The 27,517-nt window shown below is 51.4% G+C and overlaps 1 protein-coding gene across 8 annotated transcripts in view; it reads right to left on the reverse strand.

Moving 5' to 3' along the window:
• Positions 1–401: 401 nt before the first annotated feature.
• Positions 402–27,517, reverse strand: part of PKIG (cAMP-dependent protein kinase inhibitor gamma) — a 69,635-nt gene continuing 42,519 nt past the window's right edge. For 4 of the 8 annotated variants that reach the window (XM_053926770.2, XM_053926771.2, XM_045194803.3 and 1 more), the window contains exons 2-3: positions 4,465–4,638; positions 402–1,169 (exon numbers count right to left, since the gene is read on the reverse strand). In XM_053926770.2, the coding sequence (XP_053782745.1) occupies positions 1,090–1,169; positions 4,465–4,612 (228 nt within the window). In that variant the 5' untranslated portion in view covers positions 4,613–4,638 and the 3' untranslated portion in view covers positions 402–1,089. Of the gene's footprint in view, positions 1,170–4,464; positions 4,639–19,524; positions 19,595–26,582; positions 26,604–27,517 lie in introns of those variants that run through there. The other 4 variants (XM_053926769.2, XM_045194801.3, XM_024559552.4 and 1 more) reach the window with 2 other exon arrangements.

A 27,517-nucleotide genomic window follows, 5' to 3' on the forward strand; every position in this document is an offset into this window, starting at 1 on the left:
GAGGTGGGAACAGAAGGAGCCACTGGGGCTCCCAGACTCGGCAGCCTGCCCAGTGGCAGGGCCCAAGAGCCCAGAGAGAGTCGTGGAGGGGAGGCCAGAGCTGCCCCCACAGCCTGGCCCCCCAGGAGAAAAACAAGGCTTCTCTTGAAGAGCTGTTTGCTTATATGGTCCCTGAACCCTCAATGCCTTCTAGTCTAGGTTTTAAGGGGAAAACCTTCCTATTGGGTTTCTGACGCTGTAGACTGAGGCGAGAGAGGGAGAGTTAGGAGAGTCCGCAGCCCCCAGGCCCAGGAGCAGGGCTGGCTTCTGTGGAAGCCTGGGGTGGCGATGGGGACCAGCTAACTGTGGACTCGGGAGAACAAGGCCCAGCCCCTGCTCTCGCTGTTTAAAGGGGAAATAATCACCTTAAACCAGTCACACAAATCATCAGCATTTATTTCCTGGGTTCCAGGTGTTATTTATATTGGTAGAAAGAAAGGGCACAAAGTTGATCAGGTAGTTTTGAGCACAAAATCCCCTTCCCTAAAAATCCATCTGTGAGGCTCCACAAGGGAGCCTTGGAGCGCCACAGACGCTCAGAGCTTAGCTGAAAAAAGTGAATTGATTGTCAGCTCCTTCCCTCTCTGCTGAAAACTGTTTAAAACCTTTTAAAAGTTTAAAAGCATTTTTTAAAAAAGAGATCAGACGGCCCTGACCTAGAAGGCTGGGTCTGGAAAAGAGGGGGCAGAGCCAGGATGCGGCCCCTGCCCAGGCCGCCCAGGAGAGGAGCCTTCCTGGGTGGGCTGCTCACCCAGGCAGGCAGGGCCCAGTCCCCGAGTCCCAGTGCCCAACGAATAAATAACATCTTGTGGTTAAAGTGTCTCAGAAGTGTACCTGGGCACAGTGAGGGGGTGGCAGCGGGGGGCTGGTGGGGTTGGGCAGAGGGCCTTCCGAGGTCAGGGCTGCGGCAGCCTCTGGGGGTGCCTTTCAGTCTGGCCTTGTTGGCCTGGAACATGGGGCTCAGAGAAGAGGCTGTCGGGCCACTGCTGGGGCTTCCTGTCCAGATGGGGACAGCAGGTCTCTCTTCCAGCCCCTCGGGCAAGGTCAGACTCAAGATGAGGTGGTCCCATTGCTGCTCTTGGGCTGGTTGCTGGCCTCCTTGTCTGGGGTGCCGGCCTCCGCCTGCCCTTCTGGAGGGAAGAGGGAGAGAGGCACACACAGATGTAAAACATGGGAGGAGATCTGGAAGGGCCTGAAGAAGCAGAGACAGTAGAAGAGCCCAGGGACCCACAACAGGAGTGCATGGAGGGTGGGGTGGCCAAAGGGAACTCTAGCCTGACCTCTAACGTTCTAATGCTCACAAAGGAAATGCAAGTGGTATTAATAACATAATTAAAGGCCAGGGCTGTGGGTGGATGCTAAAAGCAACAGGCCAAGGGCTGTTGAGGGTCAAGATGCTTGTGCAGTTTCTCCAGCAGGAGAGGCAATTGGGAGGTCCCACCATGCACCAGGTGCCCAGCGAATGGGCGTTCTCAGAGGACAGAAAGGGGTGTCAGGCTAGGCCAGCTCAGGGGAGCACCAGGGTGTGGCCTGCATCCAGGTTAGGGGTGGGGCCTATGCCTGTTTCACTGTGCTTTGTCCTCACCAGACCAGCCACACGGCACTCTAGCCTCTGTCTTCGCACCCTTAGGCTGGGCCCTTTCACGTGACTAACGAGCACCTCCCTGGACCAAGCTCCAGGCAATCCACACAGCAGGCTGGAGGTGTGGTTAGGGTCACGAGTGAGAAAACAGAGGCTCCGAGAAGTGAACTGATTGGCCTGAGCTGAAATGGTGGAGGCAGCCAGTGTCCTTCCCGTGAATCTCAGCTCCTGCCACGCAGCATCCTCTAGGCATTAGAAAGGCCTGTCGTCACTGGCACTGCCTCCTCGTGCCCTTGCAGCAGTCTTGGGAAGCAGGCGTGAGCAGTAGCAAGTGGTGCGGGCAGAATTTGGACATCTGGCTCCCTGCCAGGCTACCTCCTATCCTGGGTGGTAACTGTAGCAAAGGCTTGGTCCCGGAGGGTCCTTCTGGCCCTTCCAGAAGCCTGACAAACTAGACAGCAGTCTGGGCAAGTCTCCCAGTTGGCCGTCTGCGACGCCCTATTTGGCAAGGAGCTTCAGCCCAGCAAGCAGAAAGGATCTTGTTAGATCGCCCAGTAGTACCTGTGCTCTGCCACCTCCTTGCTGTGGGATCTCGGGCAGTTCATTTAATCTCTGAGCCTCCGTCTCCTGATCCATAACGGGAGAACGGTGACACCTCCGCCTGCCCGAGAGGGCTGTGCTGGGCCTGCACATGGCCATCTGGCCTGTGGGAGCACCTCAGCCAACGGTAATGCTTCCTCTGGGCCGGTCCCAGCTCTCCTGGCCAGAGGAGAAGGTCCTTAAGCACTTTCCTCACCAACCAGCACCCTCGGGACTCCCAGGGCCAGTTTCAGAGTGCCATCTGAAAATGTTTCACGGACGCACACTGCCTGGCAGTGTACCGATTGCTTCACGCCTTGCTGTCGTCTCTCTCTCATCATAAGGCCAGTAAGGAAACGTGTGTGTGCACATAAGGAAGTTTCAGGGAAGACAGGTTTGCATACAATGGGCTGCGAATCAGTCTGCTGGGAAGCTCTAAGCGAATAGGTTCTCAGCCAGGCCCGCAGAATCGGGCCGTGTGGGTTCCCACTCCCTCAGAAGAGTCTGTGGGGCTGAGCACGACCCGTAGGCCCGCTGGGAGATCTCAGCAGGAGGCCTGCCGGAGGAGGGCACCCTGGCCAGTCTGGCCCTCACTCCACCCTGAATGCCTCTCTTCCTCAAAGTGAGCGCAATGCCTTTCTCAGACCCCCTTTCAGTGTCAGGCATCCGCCCTGGCCAGGTGGCTCGGGTGGGGCAGTGTCCTGTACACCAGAAAGGGCGTGGGTTTGATCCCTGGCTGGGGCACACACAGGAGGCAACCTATCAACGTTTCTTACACCGATGTTTCTCTCTCTAAAAATCAATGAAAACATAACCTTGGGTGAGGATTAAAAAAAAGCTGCGTGTGAACTATGCGGTCCAGACCGCTGCAGGCCAAAAAGACAGAAAACTCCTGCAGAAACGCCATGCGCCTCTGGACCCAGATGCTTCAGATTTTGAACAGGAGGGGAAACAGACTGGGTCCACGGAGGAGGGGCCGCAACTGCCGGGGCAGAGGGAGGAAACAGTTCACCAGAGCTGAGGACACAGCAGCCCTGAGCACGAGCCCCCTGGCAGCACGCCCCGGCGGCAGCTGGTCACTGGCTGTGCAGTGAACGGCCACGGACTAGGCACCTCTGTCGTGCTCCAAATGCTGGCAGGCACGGAGGACACAGGACAGATCCCGTGTGTGGGAGAAGCTCACAGCCTAGAGAAGGGCACTGTGCTAAGGGCGGTTCTGGGGGCGGGGCAAAGATGCACCTCTCCTGCCTGAGGGGGATGTGGTCAGGGAGGCCTCTCAGCAGAGCAGTTGGGGTTTCTGAGAACGAGCCAGACAGGGGCGGGCAGGGACAGCCAGACAGAGGGAGCCCGTAAAGGGCTTTTAAGAAACAGAAGTGCTGCCCTGGCCAGTGTGGCTCAGTTGGGTGTCATCCCCAAAGCAAAAGGTCACCTGTTCGATTCCTGGTGGTTTGGTGCGCAGTTGTGCAGAACCAAAAATAAATAGTAAGTAAATATATTTATATTTAAATAAATATTAAAAAAGAAGTGCTTTCCTCTGGCTGGATCAGAGACACCAAGGGAGAAGGACGAGTGGGGCCCAGTGAGCTGAGCAGGGTGACACCGTGGAGGCTCCTGTGTCTGGGCAGTGGGGGTAATGTGGGCCGCACAGGACAAGGCAGGCAGGCAGGCAGAATGGAGACGGGGTGTGGGGTGTGGCTCCTTGGGTAGGGTGCTGGGGGCAGCCCGGCTCTCATTCTGTGTTAACTTGCTGGTGACCCTGAACAAGCCACCCAACCTCTCTGGGCCTATTTGTCCACATAAAAAACATGACAGGCTTGGTTCCATGTCCCCACAAAGTAGTCTCTGCTCTGTAGTCGGGAGGGGGAGGGGAAGGGAAGGGAACAGAGAGAAAGCTAGAAGGGAAGGGGCAGGGTGGGGGGAGGGAAAGGCAGAGGGAGGAAGGAAGTGGAGGCTGGACAGGCAGCACAGAGGGGACAGCAGGTTTGGCTTTCTCCGTTCACTCATTCCGCCTGTGGTTTCCAGACACCTGCTCCTGCCGGCAGAACAGAAGGACCCTGCTCTCCTGGAGCTCATATTTAAACCCAGGAGACCCTGCCAGAAGGCTGAGGAGTCATGTGATTAGGGAGGGCCAATTACAGCTGTCAGGGGAAGCCCTCCTCCACACCTGGTATCTGAGCTAGGGCGTGAGGCAGCAGCACAGGGCTGGGTGGGGCTGTTCTAGCAGGGGGTCAGGGAGACCTGCCAAGTGCTGAAGGGATTCTGACCTGCCCCCTCCAGTGCCAGCTCGCCCATGTCTCCAGCCAGCTTCCTCACGCTCACGGCCTCGGAGTCCCCCTGGATGTCAGGGACTGCGTTCCGACGGCCAGTCCGGTCACAGGAGATGAAGTCTGAGTAGGAGGACTCGACCTCCATCACGCCTGTCGCATCGCTCTTCAGGCCTGTGGGGACAAGGGCAGGAGGGCAGCAGGGAGTCCAGGTGCATCTGGCAGGGAGGACACACCTCTGGTCCCCAGCACTGGTATCTAACGACAGAATGGCAGTTATGGCCTTGATCACTGAAGACAAAGCAGAAAGCACAGAAAAGGTGCAAAGGACACAATGTCCCTGTAATTTCACACACAGAAAACTGCCGATGTTTTAAAGAACATCTTTGAGTTTTTGATAAATATCTCCACATTCGTCACTATCACATGCCAGCCCTGACCCGCATGGCTCATCGGTAGAGCGTCGTCCTGCAAAGAAAAAGGTCACTGGTTCAATTCCCAGCCAGGACACATGCCTGGGTTGCGGGCCAGTCCCTGCTCGGGGTGTGTGCGAGAGGCAACTGATCTGTTTCTCTCACACATCAATGTTTCTCTCCCTCTCTTTCTCCTTCCCTTCCCCTCTCTCTAAAAAGAAATAAAATCTTTAAAAAAAAAAATCCATGCCAGGCACTGGCTGAGTGCCATAGATGCAGGAATGTATAGGTCAGCCATGGCCCCTGCCTTCAGTTACCTAGGTTACCTGGCACCTGTAATTACCATGGTGCTCGGGGCCTCTAGGGAGAAGGCAGGGCACTGGGTAACTGCCAGGGCTGAGCAAGGCCGAGGGCCAGAGAGCCGAGGAGGAACAGGCGTCACCAAGACAAGGAGTTGAGGGAAGAGCACTACCATCTGGGGAACAGCACGTGTGAGGGCTCTGAGTGGGATGTAAGCGCAGAGTTGCGGGCTGGCGGACGGGGAGGGAGGGCTGCGCTGAGGAGCTGGGAAGGGCCCAGCCACGTCCGCAACTTGGTCCTGAGGCGTGGAGGCCAGGTTGGGAATGGTCAGATCTGCATTTCCAGAGATGATCGGGGTTGAGCAGGGCCTGGAAGGGGGAAAGCGGCCGCAGAGGTCAGGCGTGACATAGATGGTGGGTGGAGGAAGGTGGCGGTGGTCAGATTCTAGGTGAAATCTGGCCTCTGTGTTCGACTGATGGGAAGTGAGCCTTCTGGTGAGAGTTGGTGGGTGGAAGCATGGTCTCCTGAGATGCGGAGCAGCAGAGGAGTATTTTGGGGAGTGACGGTGGGTGAAGATTCGACCATGTTAACTTTGAGATGCTTGCAAGCCCTCCAAGGGTGAGGGGATGGGGCAGCTTAGAAGAGAGATGGGGCATGGCGTGGGGAGGGAAGACAGGAGATTAGAGGTCACTGCTGAGACAGTGGTTAACAACCCTGGTGGCTGATTACAGAGCCTCGAGAGAGGAGAGAACCATGTACGTTGCGAAGGGCCATATATTTTAAAAATTGTTTGGGGATCATACCATGCATTGTATTTTATAGTCCACCATTTGGAATACTCTAGAACATGTGACTAAGGTTCCCCACCGATGATTTTTGTACCTGCACACTTGGATGTACTACAGTTTTACCTGCCTCCGAGCAGTGAACGTGGGGGGACTTGCCAGTTCCACACAATTAGAGACAGTAGTAGGTCTTTATGAAAATCCTTAGAGAATGTTCCTAGAAGTAGAGTGGACGGGCTCAAGGGAAGGAGGAAACAGTTTGGAGAGAGACTTCCAAGCTGCCTTCCTGACCAGCACAGAGATACAGTGAAAGGTGCTGACTGCCCGTGCGGCCAATAACCCGTGGACAACGGAAGCTGGCCCTCCGCACAGGCAGATGCCCAACTGCCAGCTGGCCCGGACAGTGCAGGTTTGAAATACGTGGGCCAATTGAAAAAGAAATCTGTTAGTAAGTGGACTCATGCAGTTCAAACCCACACTGTTCAAGAGTCAACTGTATTAGAATGACAAAAAAAGAGGTATAAAACTTTATAAATTCATCATTGTTCCTACTTCTCTTCCCAGCAGCTGCACGTAAGATTGTCCATTTATTTGCCAACAGCAGATACCCTTGCCAATGACAAGTATTGCTATTATGTGAAAGACCGTAACCTGCTCAGGGGAGGTGAGTGTCTCTCACTGACCACCTGTGATTTTTCTGAAGGCAATCAGACCACTCGGGCACCCTGGCCACTTGGCAGAGCCTGCTTTGGGAAGTGGGAGGGGGTCTAAACCGCTGGCCTGACCGCACACGTTCAGAGTCCTCCTAGGTGGGGCGGGTCTAGCAAATCCCAGTTCCAGACCCACACAGGCAAAACGCCAGTGTTCTCTGTCTGCAGTGTGAGGGTGCTTACCGCACGTGGTCGGTAAGGCGAACCATAGGGAGCCCTCTGAATGTCCAGCACGAGGCCAAGCATTACATGAATTATAACGTATTTACAAAAAAGAAATGCGCCAGATGGACCTGTACTGATATAGCAAGGGTTCTGAGATAAACTGTTAACTGAAAAATGTAGGTTGCAAAACAGGCCTAAAATAAAACCCAGTTTCTGTGGTGAAAGAGCAGATACAGGCAGAAAAAGAAACTCTGCCAAGTGTGATTCTTTGTGACTAAGGGGAGCTTTCACTTCTAAGACCGTATTTTCATGAAGGCAGAAGTTCGTACATGCTCAGGCTATGGTGTGATGCTTCCAGAAGGCGACTGATGTCGGCTGGCAGCACGTGTCTGAAAGCACAGGGGTGGGGGTGCTCAGTAAATGCTTTGGGGATGTGTGTGTCCATGAGAGAAGGGGGGGAGCAGGAGGCAGAGGAGTCAGGATGGAGAGATGGAGAGAGGGAGGTGGGGGGCGTGGAGAGAAGGAGGTGGGAGGGAGAAAGGAGGGGCTGGCCAGTATGGAGGGCTGGAACCACATCTCACAACACCTCGCTCAGAAGGGACACCTGAAAAATAAATCAGAGCACTAAAAGATCAGGCATAGGAGACAGGGAGGCATCCAGTAGTAGAGAAAAGAGGGTGACCTTGGGCAGGGCTCCACTACCCCCCACCCCACCCCCCGCTTCCCGAGCGGAGCAGGAATTCCAACTCAGGTGATCCCCCAGACCTCCAGCAGAGGGCGCACCCAGCCTGCCTTGGTCTCCACCGCCTCCGGAGAAAGAGGCGGTCCAGCCTTTGTGCTTTGGCTCCTCCCCAGCAGCGAACAAACAACAACAAAAAAGCTCTCTGAAATCCCAGAGGGGGTTCCTTCTGCAGGTCACAGAAGTTTCACCCCTGCACTCTCCCTCTGGGCAAACTGCTCAAAGCTTCTGAACAGGGGAATGGCAACAGCAGTAATAACAGCATAAAAATGACGATAATGCTAAAACTAAGGAAAGGTAACCTTTACCAAGTCATTAGATATGTTTCCCATACCGCACTGACTCAACTGTCCCAACAGCTCTCTGAGGTCAGTGAGGAAAGTTCATAACCATGACTCAGAAAGGCTCCAGGCGGCTCAGGCTCATCCTCCACGTTATTCCTGCTGCCGGCAGGAAGGGACAGGCCCCACGCAGGTCACACTGTCTCCCCAGGGACCGTTTCCTGAGCTCTCTTCCTCCAACTAGAAGGCTGGCTCCATGAGAAAGAAGATTTTTATTTGGATTTTTTCTTCTTCTTTTTTAATTGTAACCCGAAGTCATGCCCATTGATTTTCTAGAGAGGGGGAGGGAGGGAGAGAAACATGGATGCAAGAAACACCGGTCGGTCGCCTCTCCCGTGCACCCCAACCTGGGACCGAACCTGCAACCTAGGCACGTGCCCTGACTGGAAATTGAACCTGCGACCTTTTGGTTCACTGGACAACGCTCCAATAGAGCCACACAGGCCGGGGCTTTGCCTGGATTTTCACCAGGCCGGACTGCCAGGCCCAGTCCTGGGAGCTGAGCCAACAGGCTCTGGCGGCTCCATGCCCAGATTCCCCACCAGCAGAGAGAGCAGATGCTCAACAAACACCCTCAAGTTAAATCTGCGTCTATCTGCCTACTTTCCCTCCCTCCATCCCTCTCTTCCTGTCTGCGGGAGGACAAAGCGACTCTGTCCCAGGACCCAGGACTGTGGCGGGAGGCCTCTGAGTCCTAGAGCCTGCGGTGCTGATGTTGTGTCTGGTATCTCCAGGATCTGACACCATGGGATGAAGTTATAGGCTCCATCTAAAGGGAAGAGACGCCCTGGGCCTTGGCTCCTGCCCTTGCCCGGCTGACCTTACAAGCTGCCCAGTGCAGGGAGCTGGCACTCCTGGCGCCACGAGGGAAGTGTGCCGAGCTCAAAGCACAATCCTGGAAAACACCAGCCCAGCCAACGAGCTCCAGCTGCCCCTCCCCCCAAGGGGACAGGGGCCCCAAAGGTGGGTCTGGGCTTGTGTCTAGGGAGCCCTCCAACCCGCAGTGCCAGCACAGGGTTCATTCACTTTTCCTCGCTTGCATTCTTCCCTCACTCTCTCCTCTTTTAAGCCAACAGCAAATGTGGAAATGAAGAATCCTCCGAGCTGGAAATCATGTCAGAAAATGGTCATCTCAGACTGTTAACGAGAGCGTAAACTGTCAGGGCCTCTCTGGGGAGTGACTCGGCAAGATGCAGCAAGAAACCTCGGCTTTTTTCATACCCTTGAGCCACTAAGCCAGTATGTCTGCTAAGTCAGCTCACAATGATTTATTCTAAGAAACTAATCCAAGTTGTGCATAAAGACAAATGTACAGAGATGCTCATCGCAGGGTAATGCATGATAGTCAAAAACTAAAGACATCGAAACGCGCCCCCGAATGGACATGTGGAAAGGCCCATGCGGGAAATGAGAAGTACACACACTTAACTAGTTCATAGTTACGTTAATGCCTATGGTTAAACATCGTTCAGGCATTAAAATACTTGTGAATATCTTTAAAAGACACGGGGGATGTTCGCATATGTTGCTAAATGAAGAAGAATGTCAATGACGTGATCGCTTATATTGATACTACTTAATTCAATCACGAGTGACTTAATACTCTTTGTATTTCCTAAATTTTCACAGTGAAAGTATTCACTGAGTTTGAAAACCATTTCACTTGTGAGTGTGTGCACATGGTGTGACACTCACAAGACTCGACAGGGAAAGAGTAGCCACGGCATCTGCCCGCAGACTCGTCCTCAGGCAGGCACTGTCCTGCTCCTCCCTGAGCTCCTGGGGCGATGCTCACTCACCCTCCCTCCCTCCCTCCCTCTTCCATGTAAAACAGAAAGCTGTTTTCATCTTGCCTTTTTCATTTACAAATATGAAGGAAAGCACCGATCATATCAATTAGGAAAGCATTTAGTAAGGTCCATTTTTGATGGGTGATATCAACTGTCCTTTGGACATTTTTGTGCAATTCCTTTGCTTTTACTGTTTAATGGTGCACAGAAGGCCAAAACTCAAGACTTCGCTCTCCTGTGCTTTCCGGTACTGGTGGAACGTAAGTGCCGCAGAAGCGGCGACTTGAGCGGGCTGGCAAGCGCGCTGCTGTGTCTGAGAGGCCTGGCCCAAAGCTGAGGCTCAGTGAACACTGGACGGATGAGCAATGCTCTAGACTCCGGGGCAGACAGAGCCAGGGGTGCGCAGCCCCGCACCACAGCGGTGGCCAAAGGGCTTGCTCGGTCTCTAAGCAGGAGGGTGACCCCTGACAAGTCCCTTCCTCTCTCCCAGCTTCCTTTCCCCCATCTGAACAGTGAAGGCTGAACTCTAATCGTTCAGTCTCTTCTACTCCCGACATTCCATTCATTCCTCTGTCCACTCATTCCATGTTTTCCGAGCACCTTCTGTATACCAGGCACTGTGCCAAGTGTGGGGTACACACTGAAGCCTAAAAAGACATTTACAATTTGAGAAGAGAAACACACACTGACCAGGAAAATGAGTCTATCATCGCAGGCTGTGATAAGCACTATTGAAGAAGAGAACAGGGTTCTGAGTGTGGTGTCAAAGGTTACATGTTCAGGGAAGGCCTTCTCGAGGAGGTGACCTTGGGCTGAGAGCTACAAAAAAATTGGGTGGAGGGTGATCCGGGCAGAGTTAACGAACCATCTGGGTCTAGGGCAATCCAGTATCTCCTATCTCAGCTCGAGCCCTACAGGGCACACGAGAGTGATATGCTTTCCCTCTCCTTCATCCTCAGGAGTTTTTGGTGCCTTCCTGGGGTCTGGACTCCTGAAAGCCCCCTGACTGACCCTGAATGCCCAGGTCAGAAGCAAAGAGCCTTCCACTCCCTCGGTGGCCCAGGGCCGGAGGTTTCGGCTCCTACAGGTGCCTGCTCGGGCGCTGCCAGGTTACCCCGCGGAATCTGCCTTCTCTCCCTTGGTTCTTTCTGCTCCCCCAGCTCTGTAAACCAAAGAGTCTCCGGACTCTGCCAAAAGCTACACAGTCTGTTCCAAGTCTGCAGCTAGTAGTCCTCAGTGCTCAGGCAGATTCCATTACAGCTCCAAACTGTTTTCCAAATATACCAGAAAGGTCATTTCCTGTTTTTTTTTTTCCTTTTTAAAAATTAAATATTTGCAGCGACCATACAGCAAGAAAGGAGGCTGTTTTGCAGAGGACACAAAGCACAGAGTGGGACGTGGTCCTGTGGGAGAGGCCTCCTGGGGGTGGGGCACATGCTCTCTGAAGTTTCTCTGAGCGAAGGGCTGTGCGAAGCTGGGAAACCCTAGGGCCCACTGTGCTGGCCTTCCTCTAATTCGACGGGAACGGCTTCTCTCTGGAATGGGCAGCCAGAGAGAGCCCCTGGGCGAGCAGAGAAGTCGAGGCCCCAAACCAAGCACATTCCGAGGACCTGGGAACGGGCAGGGCGGCGGGTTCCAGCCGCTGCAGCCTGCTGGGGACTGGCACCATGCTCTGCCTGGTGCCTTAGGGGCACATCTAGCTTGGAGTCACCAGAGAGGAGCCTATCTCCTGCCAAGGCAGTGCCCACTGTCCATTCGGAGAGTGGTTCCTTAGTGTGGCTTGCCTGGAAACAGTCAGGCAGGGCCTTGGCCTGGGGAGGAGTGGGGGCGGGGGCAAGACCTGCAGCACCAGTGTGGGCAGTGGGGAGACAAGCCGCGGGAGTCCTCCCGGGAGGAGGTAAGGGCAGGGTGCTGCAGTCACTTCCAGACTGCTAGTCCCCAGGGTCACCATTCTGTGCCTCCAGGGGCTTCCAGATACCACAGCCCCTGGGCCTCTGCACAAGTGCCTCCCCCATAGGGACCTCTGTGTGAGAGGCCCTCAGGACCAGGCCCCTCCCTTCTGTTTATTTACTCCCTGGGATTCTTAACCTTTCCCTAAATAGGATGTGTAAACAATTCCCAAATAGCCCCAGGCTTATCTTAAGAGCTTGAGATTTGAGAATCTAACTGCCTGTTTGGCAGGCCCCTCCCCTATCTCGCCAGTCAAGTTCTCCTGTCATGTCACCAGACTGCTCCCTCCAGCCTTCCCCAGCTCTGCTGGGCACCACCTGCCCAGGCTGTTCAACCAAGCTGGAAGCCTGGAGCCCCCGACTCCTTCACCATCCCTCTGAGTCCAGCACCGGGTCCTGCCACTTCCACCAGCAAAACAGAGCCTGAATCTGCCCACCTCCCCCTCCGTGGCACCTCCTGGCTCTGTTACCCAACAGCACCGTCCCCGCATCCCTGCTTCGCCCTTGGCCTTCTTCGCCCAAGTTCTGTTTTCTACACAAGCAGCCAGGGCGATGCTCTCGGAGCAGGCATCAGGTCACATGATTCCCTGCTTCATTCAACCTCGGATGCTCTTCCATCCACAACTGGCAAAGTTCAAACTGCACACCAGCCCCTGACATCCTGCATGGCTCTGGCCTGCCTTCCATGAGACCTCCCGTCTAGTTCTCACTCTCTTCTCGGCCCATTGTGCTTGGACCAAATGGGCCCCTCTTTAATTCCTCAAAGCAGCAAAGCTCTTCCTGCCCTCTGGGTCTTCTCGAGACTGTTCTCTCGGCCTAGAACATTCTCTGCTATCCTGCTCTCTACAGAGCCTCATCTGCGGATTCCAGGCCTGGACTTTTCACATTTTCCTGCTCTAGGCCCCCGGCAGGAGGCCCTGCAGGGGGCGAAGCCTCCAGAATCCCTCTGCCCACCACTGCAGCATGCCGGGAAGGCCTGGCGGGAGTCTTCCGAGCTGCAGTGGGCTGCGGGGTCACCCCACCTTCTGCCCTGACAGCTCAGTGACTCACGTGCCTGCTGACTGCTCTGCTATGAAACAGGGGTGTCACAATGGCCTCGAAAGGGGGCTGAGGGGTGAACCAGCACTCGTGAACCCTCGCTGTGTGCCAGAGCACCTTACAGGCAAGACCTCACTCGATTTCCCAGCCACTCGAGGAGCAGGACGCATCCTTATTCCCATTCTTCAGAAGAGGGAGCTGACGCACAGACAGCGTAAGCAGCTTGCCCCAGGCCATGTGCCCACTGAGTGTGGAGCAGGGCCGAGCCTGCACTACTCGGCTTGGAGGCACGGAAATGAATTAACATCACACTTGGCACATAATTAGGGTCCTTTAGAAAGTGTCCATTCCCGTCTCTCCCCTTCTTTCTCCTCTATCCCCAACCATGTAATAAGGCATTCCTGAAGGAAGAGCAAAAAAGCAGTTAAAGTCCCAAGAAAACATTCGATAATACGGGTGGAAACGTATACCCAGGTGTGTTTCACCCTCGCTCAAGCAAAATTCTGTCTAGAATGTTCAGAACCTTCTTAGTGGTGTTGGCATCTCTGAATTCTGCCACCAAATTCTATTTTTTATCTAACTTCACGGCAGTGGTAAAAATGGTTATTTGGGGTACAAATTTCACAGCTCTGACCACCCGGCAGCTATGTCTCCCCGTGGCAGGGCAGGGTCAGGGTGCACGTAGGGCTGGGGACTGGGGCAGGGACACAGATCGGCAGTCCCTGACAGTCTGCGCTCCTGTGAGGCTGCTGGAAAGGGGCTGGACAGCCAGCTGGATCACTGCTGGAGACGTGCCGGGTGTCCCTGGTCTCCTGCCGTTCACGCATCATGTAAACTCGGTGAGGGCCCAGCTAGAAAACGGTTCCCAGAGACTGGCAGGCCCCATCTCAGCGTGGAGGGAGAGGCAGGAAGGGAAACTGAGGTCATTCCCAAGCAGGACAGCCAACGTCCAGGGCCTGGTCTGAGCTGCGGCTCTGCTGATGCCAGACAGGGCGCCGCCGGGGAGGCCCTCCCCTCACACCGAGGGGGTTTGGAGTGTGGAATGCAGGGGTGAGCTGGCCTCTCTGTGGTGGCTCCGAAACACGTCTCTAACTCTCTGACATCCTCTTAGTAAGAGGTGAGTTTGAATGAGCTGCCCTTGGTGGCTTGCTTCTAAGAGAATGCAACAGACGCCGTGTGACTTCCAAGATGAGGTTAGACACAGCGATACAGCTTCCACCTGGCTCTCTCTCTGCACGCTTGTTTCTGGAGCTTTGAGCTACCTCTAGGAAATCCGAGGCTGCCACGCTGTGAGGAAGCCCTAGCCAGCCCCACACAGGGAACGCATCTGGAGTCCCGAGCTCTAGGAGAGAGATACGAGGTACGGCAGCAGCCCAGCTGTGCGGGCCCCTCACTGCTGCACACCAGCCACTGTCTAACTGCGGCTGCGTGAGAGATCCCGAAATGTCTAGCCAAGCTGCTCCCGAATTCCTGCCCGCAGAAGCCATGAGAGACAGTAGTGAGTGACTGCTGCTGTTGTCAACCTCTAAGAACTGAAGGTGGTGTCGTCCAGCTCTGTGGCCCCTCTCGTTTCTCCAGAATTCCCTAAAAAGCATGCCCCAAATCCACTGTGAAGGAGGAAAAGATCTCATCTCTCTAAAATTAACGAACCCGTCCATTCACTCAGGCAATGAAATCTGTCGCTCAATGTGTACCAGGCTTGGGACGAGATGCCACGGGCACGAGAACAGTAAAGCACCGCCGTGCCCTTGAGGGAAGTTCGCGGTGCAGTCAGGGGCCCACGTTAACACTGTACGCGGGACTCCAACCCCTGGGCTGAGTATTCCAGCCCCTACCCCACCTCCGGGCACTGAGCCTTCACGGGGACTGCCAGCGCCCAGCCCAAGGGTCCTGTGTAACTCCTCGTGGCCCAGGACAGAGGTTCCTCAGCCTGAACGCCGTCTTCTCCGGCCCGGCAGGAGAGAAGGCCTCCTTGTTTTGCCACTTGCAGCACCTGTAATTCACTCAATAGTCAGTCACAGAGTATGCATGGCGGTCTCCCGGGAGCCGGGCGTGACGCCTGCCTGCCCGGCTGCTTCCGAGAGGGTAGGGACCCTGCCTCTCTTGTTTGTCTCTTATCCCTAGCATAGTTCCTGACACAGAAGATGCAGAATAAACTCGTATGAATGAATGAACAAACAGACAGACAGACAAAATAAGAACTTAAGGACTTCCACCCTCAAGCCAGTGACTAAAATGGCCAGGTGAGTCCTGGCTCCTGACCAAATAAACAACGATGGTGACGACAAAATAAAAATGGCCACCACTAATGGGATGCATATCCTGTGTGTGAGACCTGGAAGCAAGTGCTTTCCACGTGTCGTCTTATTTCCGCTCCCCAGCAGCCCAGCATGATTAGGTCCCTTGTGCACAGAGCAAGGACATACTGGCCCCTGGGTCCACACCCAGGACTGGCTGGCTCCTACATCCCAGGCCTCGAAGGTGGCACCTCTCTCTGGCTCAGGGAAGCAGAGCACGCTGACGCCCTAGGAAAAGGTGAGCTTAAAGGGGCAGAAGTGGCAGGGGGGAGACTGACTGCAGAAGAAAAGGGGGTTCTCCTTTGTCCCCATTCACGCCGGCTCCACCGAGTCACCTGACCGGCCAGAGCTGGACGCCAGCACTGAGATTCCCAGCACGTTCCTTCACTCCTTCGCTTGCTCATTCAGTCCTTACCAAGGACGGACCCCTTGCAACAACGACCCTAAAGGCGCTTTCAGAGGCACTGTGCTATTCACCCCTCCCGAGAGAGAGCCCATGTGGCTCAGAGAGGTGGCGAGAGTCACCCAAGGCCCTCCGACCAGAGTGACCGAGTCAGGACGTGAACCTGCGTTTCCTCATTCCTGATTCAGCGCACCTTCTTCAGGACGGGCGCCCTGGTGGTGGCTCTGCCCTGACGCGGGTGAGACGGCATCCGTCCTGTCCCCGTCCGAGAACTGCTCTGCTCCCAAACTCCCTGCCTCTCTGGCTTCTCGAAGCTCACATGGCTACCCGCCCTGGGTCAAATAAGGCCACATACTATAACAATGAGGCTGATGGGCTTTCCGAGTGATTTACTGATTATCTACCACAGTGCCTAATAAATGTTTTCTCTAAAGGAACGAATGAACGGCTGAGTGAGTCAGGAGAGAGAAACACTGAATCTGCTAATGGGAAATAGAGAACCGCAGCTGTATGTCCTCTGAGTGCCTCGGGGACCCACCCTCCTTGTGCTGCCTCCTGGATTTCAAAGAGTGATGGTATCTTCATGGGTGCCCTTCCCCTCAGCCACAGCAAGGCGGAGACAGAAACCAGGCCCGCAGCTCAGATGACAGAAAGACCCTGTACTGAACTGCCACCAGTTCTGATGCCAGCAGAGAAATGCCTGCCCACGAGACCATCGTCGTTTTACGAGACACTCCCTGGGAAAAGCCTATTTGACAGGTGATGCTGACAAATGAAAACAGAAAAAAACTCCTCTCTTGCTTATGTCAGCCCCAAATTTGAGCTTATAGCTTCTTAGCTAATAAAGCCATTTATAAAATACATTGGGTCACATTTTGTTAGTCTAATTAATCCTTAGGGAGTGGCTCACTCCAGATCACCACGACTCCCACACTGTTACTCTTTCAAGTATCAGAACTCCACCCGGAGAGCTCCAGCCGCAGGGATGAGGTGGTTGGGGCGCCTTCCCGAATCAGAGGGTTGCGGTTCAGTTGCTGGTCAGGGCACGTGCCTGAGTCACAGGTTTGATCTCTGATCCAGGCACACGCATCCCTGGTCTGGGCACGTACGGGAGGCAACCAATTGATGTCTCTCTCTCTCTCTCTCTCACATCAATGTTTCTCCCTCTCGCTTCCTCTCTCCCCTCCTCTCTCTAGAAGCAATGGAAAAAAAAAATGTCTTTAGGTGAGGATAAAAACAATTTAAGGGGGAAAAGAAAACCTTATCCGGAGAAAGTAGATAGGTGGGTTGCCTGGGACTGGGGAGGGCCGGGGGATGGGAGGGTGACGATGAAGGGTGTGCAATGGACACGCTCCCGTGTGACCATGGTGATGGGCACACACCTGTGGGAACATGTGAAGGCCACTGAACCGCACCCTCTTTACTTATGTATTTTTAGAGAGAGGGAGAAAGAGGGGAAGGGAGGGAGAGAGACAGGGAGGGAAAGATCGATGTGCGAGAGAAACATGGATCAGTTGCCTTTCACACGACTGGGAATCGAACGGGCGACCTTTAAGTTCGCAGGCCAGTGCTCAACCCGCTGAGCCACACCAGCCAGGTGAACTGTACACTTTAAATGGGTGAATTGTATGGTATGTGAGTTATATCTCAATAAAGCTGGGAGAAAAAACCTCATTTGAATTATAATGGATAGAAATTCTTCTCATATCTTATATCACACTAATGCATTAATGTACTACCCACTAGCCTTTTCTTTTTTTAAATTTAATTAATTAGGGTGACATTGGTTAATAAAATTATGTAGGTTTCAAGTGTACAACTCTGTAAGACATCGTCCGCATACTGCACTGTGCGTTCACCACCCAAAGTCAAGTCTCCTTCCTTCCCCAGCTCTCCCCCTTCCCCGCTCTACCTCCCCTAGCTGCTCCTTAGAGACTGCAGATCACTGCTGTAAGTGCGGCTTTCTGAGACCCGCTGCAGCGCAGCGCTGTTCCTGCTGGTATAATACACAGGCTGCCGTCTGACACTAAGCAGCCCCTACTTTTTCTGCTCACTTTCTGCTCTTCTAAAAATGCCCTTTAGTTTTCAAGTTTGTTGGTGAAGCTCCTGTGCTCGGGGCATAAATCCCCTGCGGAAGCCAGTGTGGTCACTTGTGGCTGTGTGCTCTCTGGAGAATTGCTGGGTCTCTCTGTGCCTCGGTGTCTCCACATGCGACATGACAGAACCAACCTCGCCGGGGGTCTGTGAGGACTGACTAAGGTTCTGGGTATAAAGCAGCCGATGCTGTTCTCAGCAGGGGAAACCCAGACTGAATTTCAGCCATCAACATGGTTCTTGCTACTGTCAGCAGAGCCGCCTGGAGCAACCCTTCTGAGCTCTGGACCCCAACCGCGAAAACCCGCATGGTGCATTCAGCACCCCTGGTGCGCTTGGTGAGATGAAACGGGCGGGGGGCACGGTTTCACGACTGGACGTGGGGACACCCGTGGGATGATTCTGAGCTTTAGTAATATTTGGTAATTTGTCGTAGTTCACTGCTGAACAGCAAAACCCAGAGGCCTGGCTGGGTCTCCCACAGTCCTGGGATCTGACGGACTGGCGCCCAAGGGTGTGCACGCAGTGGCTCTATGCAGACCGGTGGTTCTTAGAGCTCAGAGGTCACACGCTCATCCAGCCACCTGAGGGGGGAGCTATGCCCAGAAAAGAGTGTGTGTGTGTGTGTGTGTGTGTGTGTGTGTCTCTCTCTCACACGAAACAGTACTCATGGTTACAGGGGCTCCTAAATCCCAGAAGCCAACCGCAGAGCCCTGGTTAAAAACCCCAGCTATACGTCGTCACGATACGCCAAGGCTGCGGGTTTGATCCTCGGGCAAGGCACATACAAGGATCAGCCAATAAGTGGATGCATAAATAAGTGGAACAACAAGCTGATGTTTCTCTCTCTTTCTCTCTAAATCAACTTAAAAAACAAAAGAAAACAAACAGCTCTAGGCTTCTTACAACCCCAGCATTCTCAAGGTACGCGGGCTCTGGCCTCAGACGTTCCCACAGCAGCTGGGACAGAAGGCCCTTTGGAGGCCTGCCCTCCCGTGCTGGCCATGGCCGGATAAACAGCCCCGAGAGCAGACTGCTGCGTCCTAGTTACTGCCAACATCTGCATCCAGGGGACTCCCAGGGGCACTGAGTCAGAACAGGACACAGGCCTGGTGGTTTGGAAGCTACTGTGGGGCAAGGCCCAGAGGCCTTGCTGATGGGCAGCCGGGGAGTTCCAGCCCCAGAGCAGCTGCCTGCCAGATGAGACTCAGCCCTGCCAACAGAGAGGAGGACTCTCAGGAGAGGTGCGGCAGGAAGGCGAGGCCGTGAGAGGGAGTTCAAAGGAGCTGGAAATCCCCCAAACTCCTGGGACCAGTCGGACTCCAGCAGAGAAACAAAGGCTGGAGATTCCACCCTAACTGCAAGGAGCCGGGGCTGAAGGGAGGTGGTCAAGTTGGGGTGCAGGGAGGTGGCGGAAGCATGGGTCAGAGACTGCTAAAAAATGTTAACTTATGTCAGAAACGCTTAGATACCATAACAATATGAGCACTGCCCCCCAAGGCGGCCACACTTCCAGGCCACTCATGTTCCAGGAACTGCGCTTTGCTCCCAACCTGAGGGCATCTCCCCTCATGAGTCCACGGGGCAGTGCTTGCTTCTTCGGGCTGGGCTTCGCTTGCTTTTTCTCTTCTATCGCAGCATTAAAACTGCCAGAATGTGCCCCAGTCGTTGTGAAAATAGCTGTACAGCAAACAGCTGGTAGACAGGGAAGCTGACATTGTGCCCAAATTTGCTAAAATCCCGTGTATGATTCCATCTACTTAAGTAGATGGCTAAAGAAACTGTTCTCTTTTAAGCCACCAGAGGTACACTCTTCCTGACGCTATAAAGAAACTGTAAATAAATCACGGCTGCAAAACTGCAGTGTGATACCGTCTGACTTCTGCAAAGGGCTCTCCCGCCCTTTCTTCATGGGGCCAGAGTCCTCTCTAATTTCATTCAGAACCTATCTTGTCTTTCTTCAAGCAGAAATCAAGGTTTTCAGGCAAACTCTCACGGGGCCACAGCAGAGCAGTGTGAACGACGGGACTACCTACCTGGTTCAGTTTCTTTTTCCCGCTCGCATCTCTTCAGGTTTTCCACTGTTCACTAATCAGTGCGGAAGGTCTAAGGGACCAGAAGAAAAAAAAATGACAGCCAGTCATACTCCAGCGTGGGGAGCAGAAAGAGCCTTTTGGGAAGACCAGAGAGCGACGTCTGTGAACACAGTAAATGTGCACGTCCTCTGGGTCGGTCAGACATCCAGCCAGTTACACTACAGACAGGGCCATGTGCACAAAAGGATGTGCCACAAAACACACTGTGTAGTGACAAAGACAGAGGAAGCAACTGCAAAGCCGATAGCAAAGAGTTAAGCCAGGGCGCATCGAGACGGGAGACAGCGCGGCCATTGCAAGGACTGGGAGATGTCGCTGCACCGCTGTGGAAGGGGATGGGCACGCTGTGCCATTGAAGATGGTGTAGTGCAGTACAAGGTGGCGTAACTTACCGCTTTTTAATGAGAGTATGAGAAAAAAGCACAGCACTGGGGACACGTTTTTTGTATCTACACAGAAAACGGCCAACAGAAAACTACAAGCGAGGCTCTGAGAGACTCGGAGCCTGCAGGAAGGAATGAAAGACTTCCACTTTTTACTTTAACTCTTTCTGTTTTGGCTGAAAAGTCTTAAAGAGGCATAAATAACTTCCATAATCATTACACAAGCTGTCTATCTAAGATGATAAAATAGCAAGAGCGAGGGCAAGAGACATGTCCAGACAAACTGAGCAAGTTCACCATTCAGACAGAGGCTCAGAATGTTTGCCAACAGAAAGGAAACCGAACACAAAATAAGGGAGATTTTAGAATCAACAGCGAACAAAGAAATCAGTAAGTGTATTAGCAAATTTAAAGAAATACTAAGTAAAACGCAGCTCACGAAGAAATAAAAGCAAATTCGACGAGGTTTGACAGTATTACATATTTTACAGTGATTATTCAAGACAAATACAGAAATACTGCTTTACTTTACACAAAATATCGATGAGGTGAAATCTTAAAGGTAAAATAACAAAATATAAAAATAGAATGCAGCCCTGGCTGGCGTGGCTCAGTGGATTGAGTGCTGGCCTGTGAACCAAAGGGTCACTGGTTCGATTCCCAGTCAGGGGACATGCCTGGGTTGTGGGCCAGGTCCCCAGTAGGGGGTGCACGAGAGGCAACCATACGTTGATGTTTCTCTCCCTCTCTTTCTCCCTCCCTTCCCCTCTCTAAAAATACATAAATAAAATCTTTAAAAAAATAGAACGCATATATTCCAAACCAGCTAGCATGCTCTGGATAGAAAAGTCTAATTACCCAAAAATGTCAATCCTTCCAAGATTACTACCTAATTTTAATTAATTTTCAGTAAGGATACTAATAGCATTTTTGAAGGGGAAAATGGGTACAATAAAAGTTCATATGGAATAATAAATAAGAAAAATTAGCCAAGAAATAGGAAAGAAAATTATTAAAAAATAAATATTTGGGGGGTTTGTTTTATGAGAAAATAAAAATTTCCTATAAAGACATTGTAATAAAAAGATAAGGTATAAACATAAAAGCAGACAAAAAGGTCTATGACCTAGAACAGCAAGTCCAGACATAGACACATGCACGACCTTCTTCACAACAAGGGCGGGATCTCAGCGCAAAGCGGGAAAGACGGCGTGTTTAACGAATGGGGCTGGCGTCTCTAGAACAGGGCCTGACTACCGCTTCTCATTATGTATAAACAGAATTCCACAGGGACTGAGGGTTCAAAATTAACAACCATAAAAATATCAGATGAACATTTAGGAAAATATTTGTGTAACTTGAGTTGGAGAAATTATTCTTAAACAAGGTAAGAAATCAGATACTATGAAGAGAAAAATCAAAACTAGACATTTTACAATAAAAAAATAAAAATTCTCTGCCCTGGCCAGGTGGCTCAGTTGGCTGGAGAATTGTCCTGATGGTTCTGTCTCTCTCTCCCCCGACACCTCCCTCGCTCTCTCAAATCAAAACATATTCTTGGGTGAAGATTAAAAAAATATTTCTATAAATTTAGTAGAAAAAATGTAATAGATAATAGATTAGGAAAAACATTTGCAATGCATATGGAATCCTTGGAATATATACAAACAGCTCCCACAACTTGAGAAAAAGGCAAACCATTCATAAGGAAACTGCGTGAAGGAAACTCACGGGAGAGTTAGCGACAATGAACGTGGCCAATGAACGTGAAGTAGTGTTCCATCTCACTAGTGAGAATGTATAAAGTAAACAACCACGCCCCGACCTCTCCACCTGGTCACAAAATAAAAACAGAGACGAAGGGAGGGAAGTGGGGAGGGCTGGTGAGTGGGCAGAAGGAGGGTGAAAGGAAAGAAGGGAAGGAGTATCTAATATTGGTAAAGATTTAGGGAAATGGAAGTACTCACATATACTTGGGAAGAATGTAAATGAAGACTTCTTTGTAGAGTAGGAGGATATTATCTACTAAAATGCTAAATACATATACCCTTTGACCCGGACATATTATTTTTGAAAATGTAACCTATAAAAATAAAAGCACCAGTAGAGGACTTATATGTAAAGATATTTAATGCAACAATATTTCCGGTAGAAAAACCCACAACAGGTAACAACCTGAGTATCTGTCAGAGGCGGAAGGGCTGAACGCCATGTGGCACCTCTAGATCTACAGCCCCGAAGGTAACTGGAAGAGTGAACTAGAGTTACACCTACCTGCAATGCATTTGTGTGGGAAAAACAAACTGCAAAATAATAAAGTACGATCCCGCTCTGACAAAACAAATAACCACGTTTTCACACAAACCCTATATCCTTTGATAGAGGAGACTGGAGCAGGTACGGGCAGAAATACACCGAACTGATAACACTGATCATCTCAGAGGGTAGAAATGGGGACCAGAGGGAGGAGGGAGATTGTAACTGTTCTCTACAAAGCTTCCAATGGTTTAATTACCCTATTTTGCTGTATATAATGATCACTGTTTTGCCCAAATTTCTGAAGGAAAAATAAGGATGTGCATTATACATGGGTAGTACTAATTCCATATCTATATAAATGTTTTTAATTTTTATTTATGCTTATGTATCAAAAGTGTAACTCTAGAAAGCAATAATGAGATCTGTATGCAAAATAATACCCTGGAGTATGGTAATTGGTTTTGTTTCTAAATATAAATAAATAAATAATTGAATTGAAAAAATTAAAGCCAAAGATTTTTTCCTGAAGGTTTGGGCCAAAACCATGGTTGTGCATTATACATGGGAGCACATTAGTATCCGTGGGAGCGCCTTATACACAGCAAAATATGGTAGTTACAACGAACACATGTATCACTTTAAGGAAAAATAAAGACAGCAACAAAGAAACACAGGAGAGCAGAGAAGGAACACCAGGAAACTGTGTTGCACACTGCCCATTTCCCTTTACATGGGGCGGTTAACCGCGCTTATTGTCTGTCACTTTCTTTTTTGGTCAAAATAGAACAATTAAAAAAAAAACATGGAGGGGAAAAAGTGCACTTTATTTCTTAAGCAGTTATGCCTCTTGGTTTATTTTTAATTTTTATTTATCAATTTGAGGGAGAGGGAGAAGAAAGGGGGGGGAGACTGATTTGTTGTTCCACTTAGTTAGCACTCACTGGTTGACTGTTGTACATGCCCTGACCAGGGATCGAACCCCAACCTTGCCGCATTAGGACGATGCTGTAACCAACTGAGCTAACTGGCCAGGGCTTATGCCTGGGAAAATTAAACAAAAAGAATTTCTCCCTTTAAAATCCAAAAGAAAACATAAAGCTTTGGCTTGAAATTTCCCTGTGTAGGTGGGGTGCGGGCTGGTTTTGTGCTGGTGACTGTTTTGCAGTGGCTCTGTGCCCTTGATTGCCTTCCTCCCCGAAGCCAGTGAAATCCACTTCGGGGAGGGAGGGCACTGTCTTCGGGGGAACCAGAGCCCTGAAAACTGCAGCGCCTCTGCTCACAGGGCTCTCTTGGTCTCCAAGCAGATGCTTTGGCTCCTGTTATCAAATGGGTCCTAGAATTTAGAGAAGGGAAGTAGATTGTTTTGCAAACCATTTTAGTATTATTATTTTTTAAAAAAATATGTTTATTGATTTTAGGGAGAGAGAGGGGAGGAAGAGAGAGAAACATCAACTGGTTGCCTCTTATATGTGCCCCAACCAGAGATTGAACCCACTCCCTAGGTATGTGCGCTGACCAGGAATCAAACCTCCAACCTTTTGGCTATGGGATGATGCTCCAACCAATAGCCACACTGGCCAGGGCTGAAACCATTTTTGATGGAAGGAAGAAGGAGCGAAAATGGTTTAGCCCAGTGGATAAAATAAAAGGAAAAAAAAGAGGAATGGCATTTATAACAAGCTCCTGATGGAGAGCTACCTATGTTGAACCTGCCATTTCAGTTATCTGGAAGGTACGTTCCTCTTTTTTTGGGTTTTTTTTTTCCAGATTTTATTTATTCATTTTTAAAGAGAGGAGAAGGGAGGGAGAAAGACAGGGAGAGAAACATCGATCGATTGCCTCTCACATGCCCCCAACCAGGGACCTGGCCCACAAGCCAGGCATGTGCCCTGACGGGGAATCCACGACCTTTCAGTTTGCAGAGTGACGCCCAACCCACCGAGCCACAGCACTCAGGGCTGGAAGGTACATTCTGTCCTCCCTGGTGGAATGCTCTGCTTTTAACTTTTGTTATTTTGTTTCATCGAAATAATAACGACACGTCACATTTCTATAGCACTTCATATCTTTACAACCACTCTGGGATCAGATCGGTGCCTGTCATTCCCACTTACAGATGAAAATGAGGCCCAGAAAAGTTAAGGACCTTTTTAGGTCACACAGCAAGCTGGAAACAAAGCTGCAACACAAATTCAGTTCTCCAAACCTCAAGTCCAGTAGGAAGCTCAAGTCTGACATTGCAGACAGAAAGAGGAACCGCAGGCAAGTCAATGATAAAAACAGGCTCTTGGGAGGAACAGATTTTTCCTGCCCCTTACGGAAAAGTTCTAACCTCGGAGTGATACTCGACGCCACATTGGAAAGCACTCCTGCTCATGCACCAGGATACAGCTGCTGCACTAGGGAAGGACAGTCCCCTGTATCACTAGGCCTGTCCCCTGTCCTCTTCACCTTCTCCTAACCTGAACTGTCGCCCATGTCTTTCCCTCTTCCCTTCCCCTCTGGTGCTTTACCGCACTGGCCTTTCAGTTTCTCCAACATTCCCCATGCTTCCTTGCCTTGGGCCCTTTCCCAAGTGTACCTCTCTCAACCTGGACTCTTCCCTCCCCCTCCCGCTCCATAGCTCCCCTCTTCCTCCCGCCTCCCTCCTGCCTGAGCTCCTTGGCAGAACTGACTCCTCGCCTGGGTTTAAACAGCATCTCTTCAAGCCAGCTCACCCTGACCACACTTTCCTCCTCATCCATCGCTCACTCACCCTGTGGGCTTCATGTGAGGAAGGACCCGGCCTGTTTTATTGTAATGCTGGCTACCTATCAATCTGCCTAGTGCCTGGCAGATATTAGATGCTCAATAAATACTGAATAAGTGCATGAAAATTTACTGAAGTGAACTGAAGGCTCATCTCATGTGCTACTGTCCCTCCAATTTCTCAGGTACAGCACTGTTCCTCTCTCGGGGCACGAAATCACACGTGTTAGGGCTATCTGAGTGCTCTTTAGCTAACAGCCTCTACTTATAAGTCTTACTTACCGTATTCTTCAGACTATAAGATGCACTGTACCATAAGACGCACCTAGGTTTTAGAGGAAAATAGGGAAAACCCATTCCACTGCCGCCCTCTGACAGCGAGCCAGGTAAGCTACGTTCAGGCTGTAAGACGCACCCCATCTTCCTCCCAAATTTGGGGGGTGCATCTTATAGTCTGAAAAATACGGTACCTAGGTATTCCCCAGAGCGTCCTGCAAAATGCCTAACACATACAGGTGGACGGACTCATTTATACATTCAGGGAAGTGCAAACAAAGGCTGCCGCCTCCTCCTGTGCAGGGGCCTGAGCACGTGAAAACTCGAGTACCTCTGAGATGCGCAAACAGACTCTGCCCAGGGAGAAATTAAGTTGGAACTAAACTTGGCGTGCAGTGGTAGTGTATGTGGGTGAGTGGATGAGGGGGGGAAGCATGCTAATGGGAACTGATACAGGCAGAAACTTTCTGGTGCCAAACTGTAAATTTGTATCAGAGACCTAGAAGGTTCACGTCCTTTGCCTTGCCACGCCTTATGAAAAAAATCAGAGAAGTGAAATCAGTGGGTGATTGTTGTTTGTTTTTCTGAACTGGTAGCTTTCCTTCTGTGAACATGTTTTAATTTTGTAATTAAAAAAAAAAAACACCACATAATAAATGCTATAAAAACGAACCAACAGAAAATCCAGCGGTGATTGCAGATTACGGAATCACCCGTCCCTGTTTCCTGACTGAACGTGGGAGTGCAGATCTGGCGCCTTCCACGCGGGGCCCTACATTTTGTGAAGACTCCCGCTATTTGTCTGAGGCCCTGTGGGATAGGAAGGTGCCAGGAGTGAAAGCTTCAGCAGGGGGCAGCTCTCATTTCTCCCTAATGCAAATGCTGGCACAGCTCCAAGAGTAAGGAAACAGAGGGAAAGCTTGGGAGTAATCAACTGAGCTCAAAATGAGGACCCCCATCCTGTAACGGCTCATTCACCCACCCATCTTCCCTGACGCCAGAAGAACTCCACAAGACCAGAGGCTGCCTCTCCATCAGCCTGCTCGTCTAGCCTCTTGCTTCCAACTAGCTGGCCCTCGGCACACTTCAGTGAATGTCAGAGACCATGCCTATGGAGCTCTAAACGTAATGACTGACCGAGGTCCCTGGGACATAGTACGTACAAATGAGCTACCAAATACTTCATTTCTTTGGTGCCAGAAGGTCCGTTATTCTGTTTTGAAAAGCCAGGTTAAAGACTAGGAATTTCTTGGAAGATGAAAGAGACTCTGGAAGGCTGGCTTCCTCCAGTGAGAGCGGATGCATTTTAGTCGGCAATCCGGAATCACTCACCATCACAGCTGACTGCAACTTCCGAAGGAGCCACTCTCTGAGAGAGCAGTACGCACTCCAAGTTTTCGTAAGGCACGTGTGATTTCCAGGGGGCGGTGAGCTCAGCTTTGAGTCATGATGAATGACTTGTTTCCAAGAACTTTAGATTTTCCATGTCTGTCTCCATGTAGGAATCACTTCTGGTCCCTCGTCAAAGCAGCAGAATTAATTGGGCAGCTCAGCTTCTTGTCACATTCAGAAAGTAACACCTGTCACCAGTTTCTTCCTTAAGTGGCTGGGCTAGGATCTTCTGGCTCTAGGAGAACAGCACCCACTTCTGCTTTTGGCCTCAGCCCCTGACTGGGTGACAGGAAGTGGCGCTGAAGCTCAGGGCCAAGGTGGCAGCTTCAGGGCCCATCACGGGTTTCAACAATGAGATCAAAGATGACTTCACATTCCTCACACAAATGCCGTCTTAAGACGAGGGGCAGGTGCTGCATACACTGGCCAGCACTCTCTCTCTGGAAACCATAGAGCAACAGATCCCGAGCGTGTATTTGTGCCCTAAGTTCATTACGAGCTCTATCCCATGTCACCCTCGCGGTACCCCTAAGATGGGTACAGCAGCGACCCCCGCTTTACAGAGAGGAGAAGCAGGCTCTGTGCGGGGAGGTTATCTGTCCAAGATGTTTCAGCGAGGAAGTGGTAAGGGCAGAGTGCTTAATGCTACTCTTGCCGGCTTCTCATTGAAGGACATATTGTCTAAAGGGACAGGAACTGTGGACACCAACCAGTCCAGGTGTGGAAAAGGCAAAGGCACATGGGGGCCAAGGGACGGCAGGGGACCAGAGACCAGACAGGGCTAGGGAACGGCACAGATGGTAACAAATGGGAGAGCATGCCCACCTAAGGGCATTCAAATTCAAATATAAACTTGACCCCACACCACTCTGACT

This window comes from Desmodus rotundus, chromosome 6 (assembly GCF_022682495.2).
Source record: "Desmodus rotundus isolate HL8 chromosome 6, HLdesRot8A.1, whole genome shotgun sequence".
NCBI classification, from domain to species: Eukaryota; Metazoa; Chordata; class Mammalia; order Chiroptera; family Phyllostomidae; genus Desmodus; species Desmodus rotundus.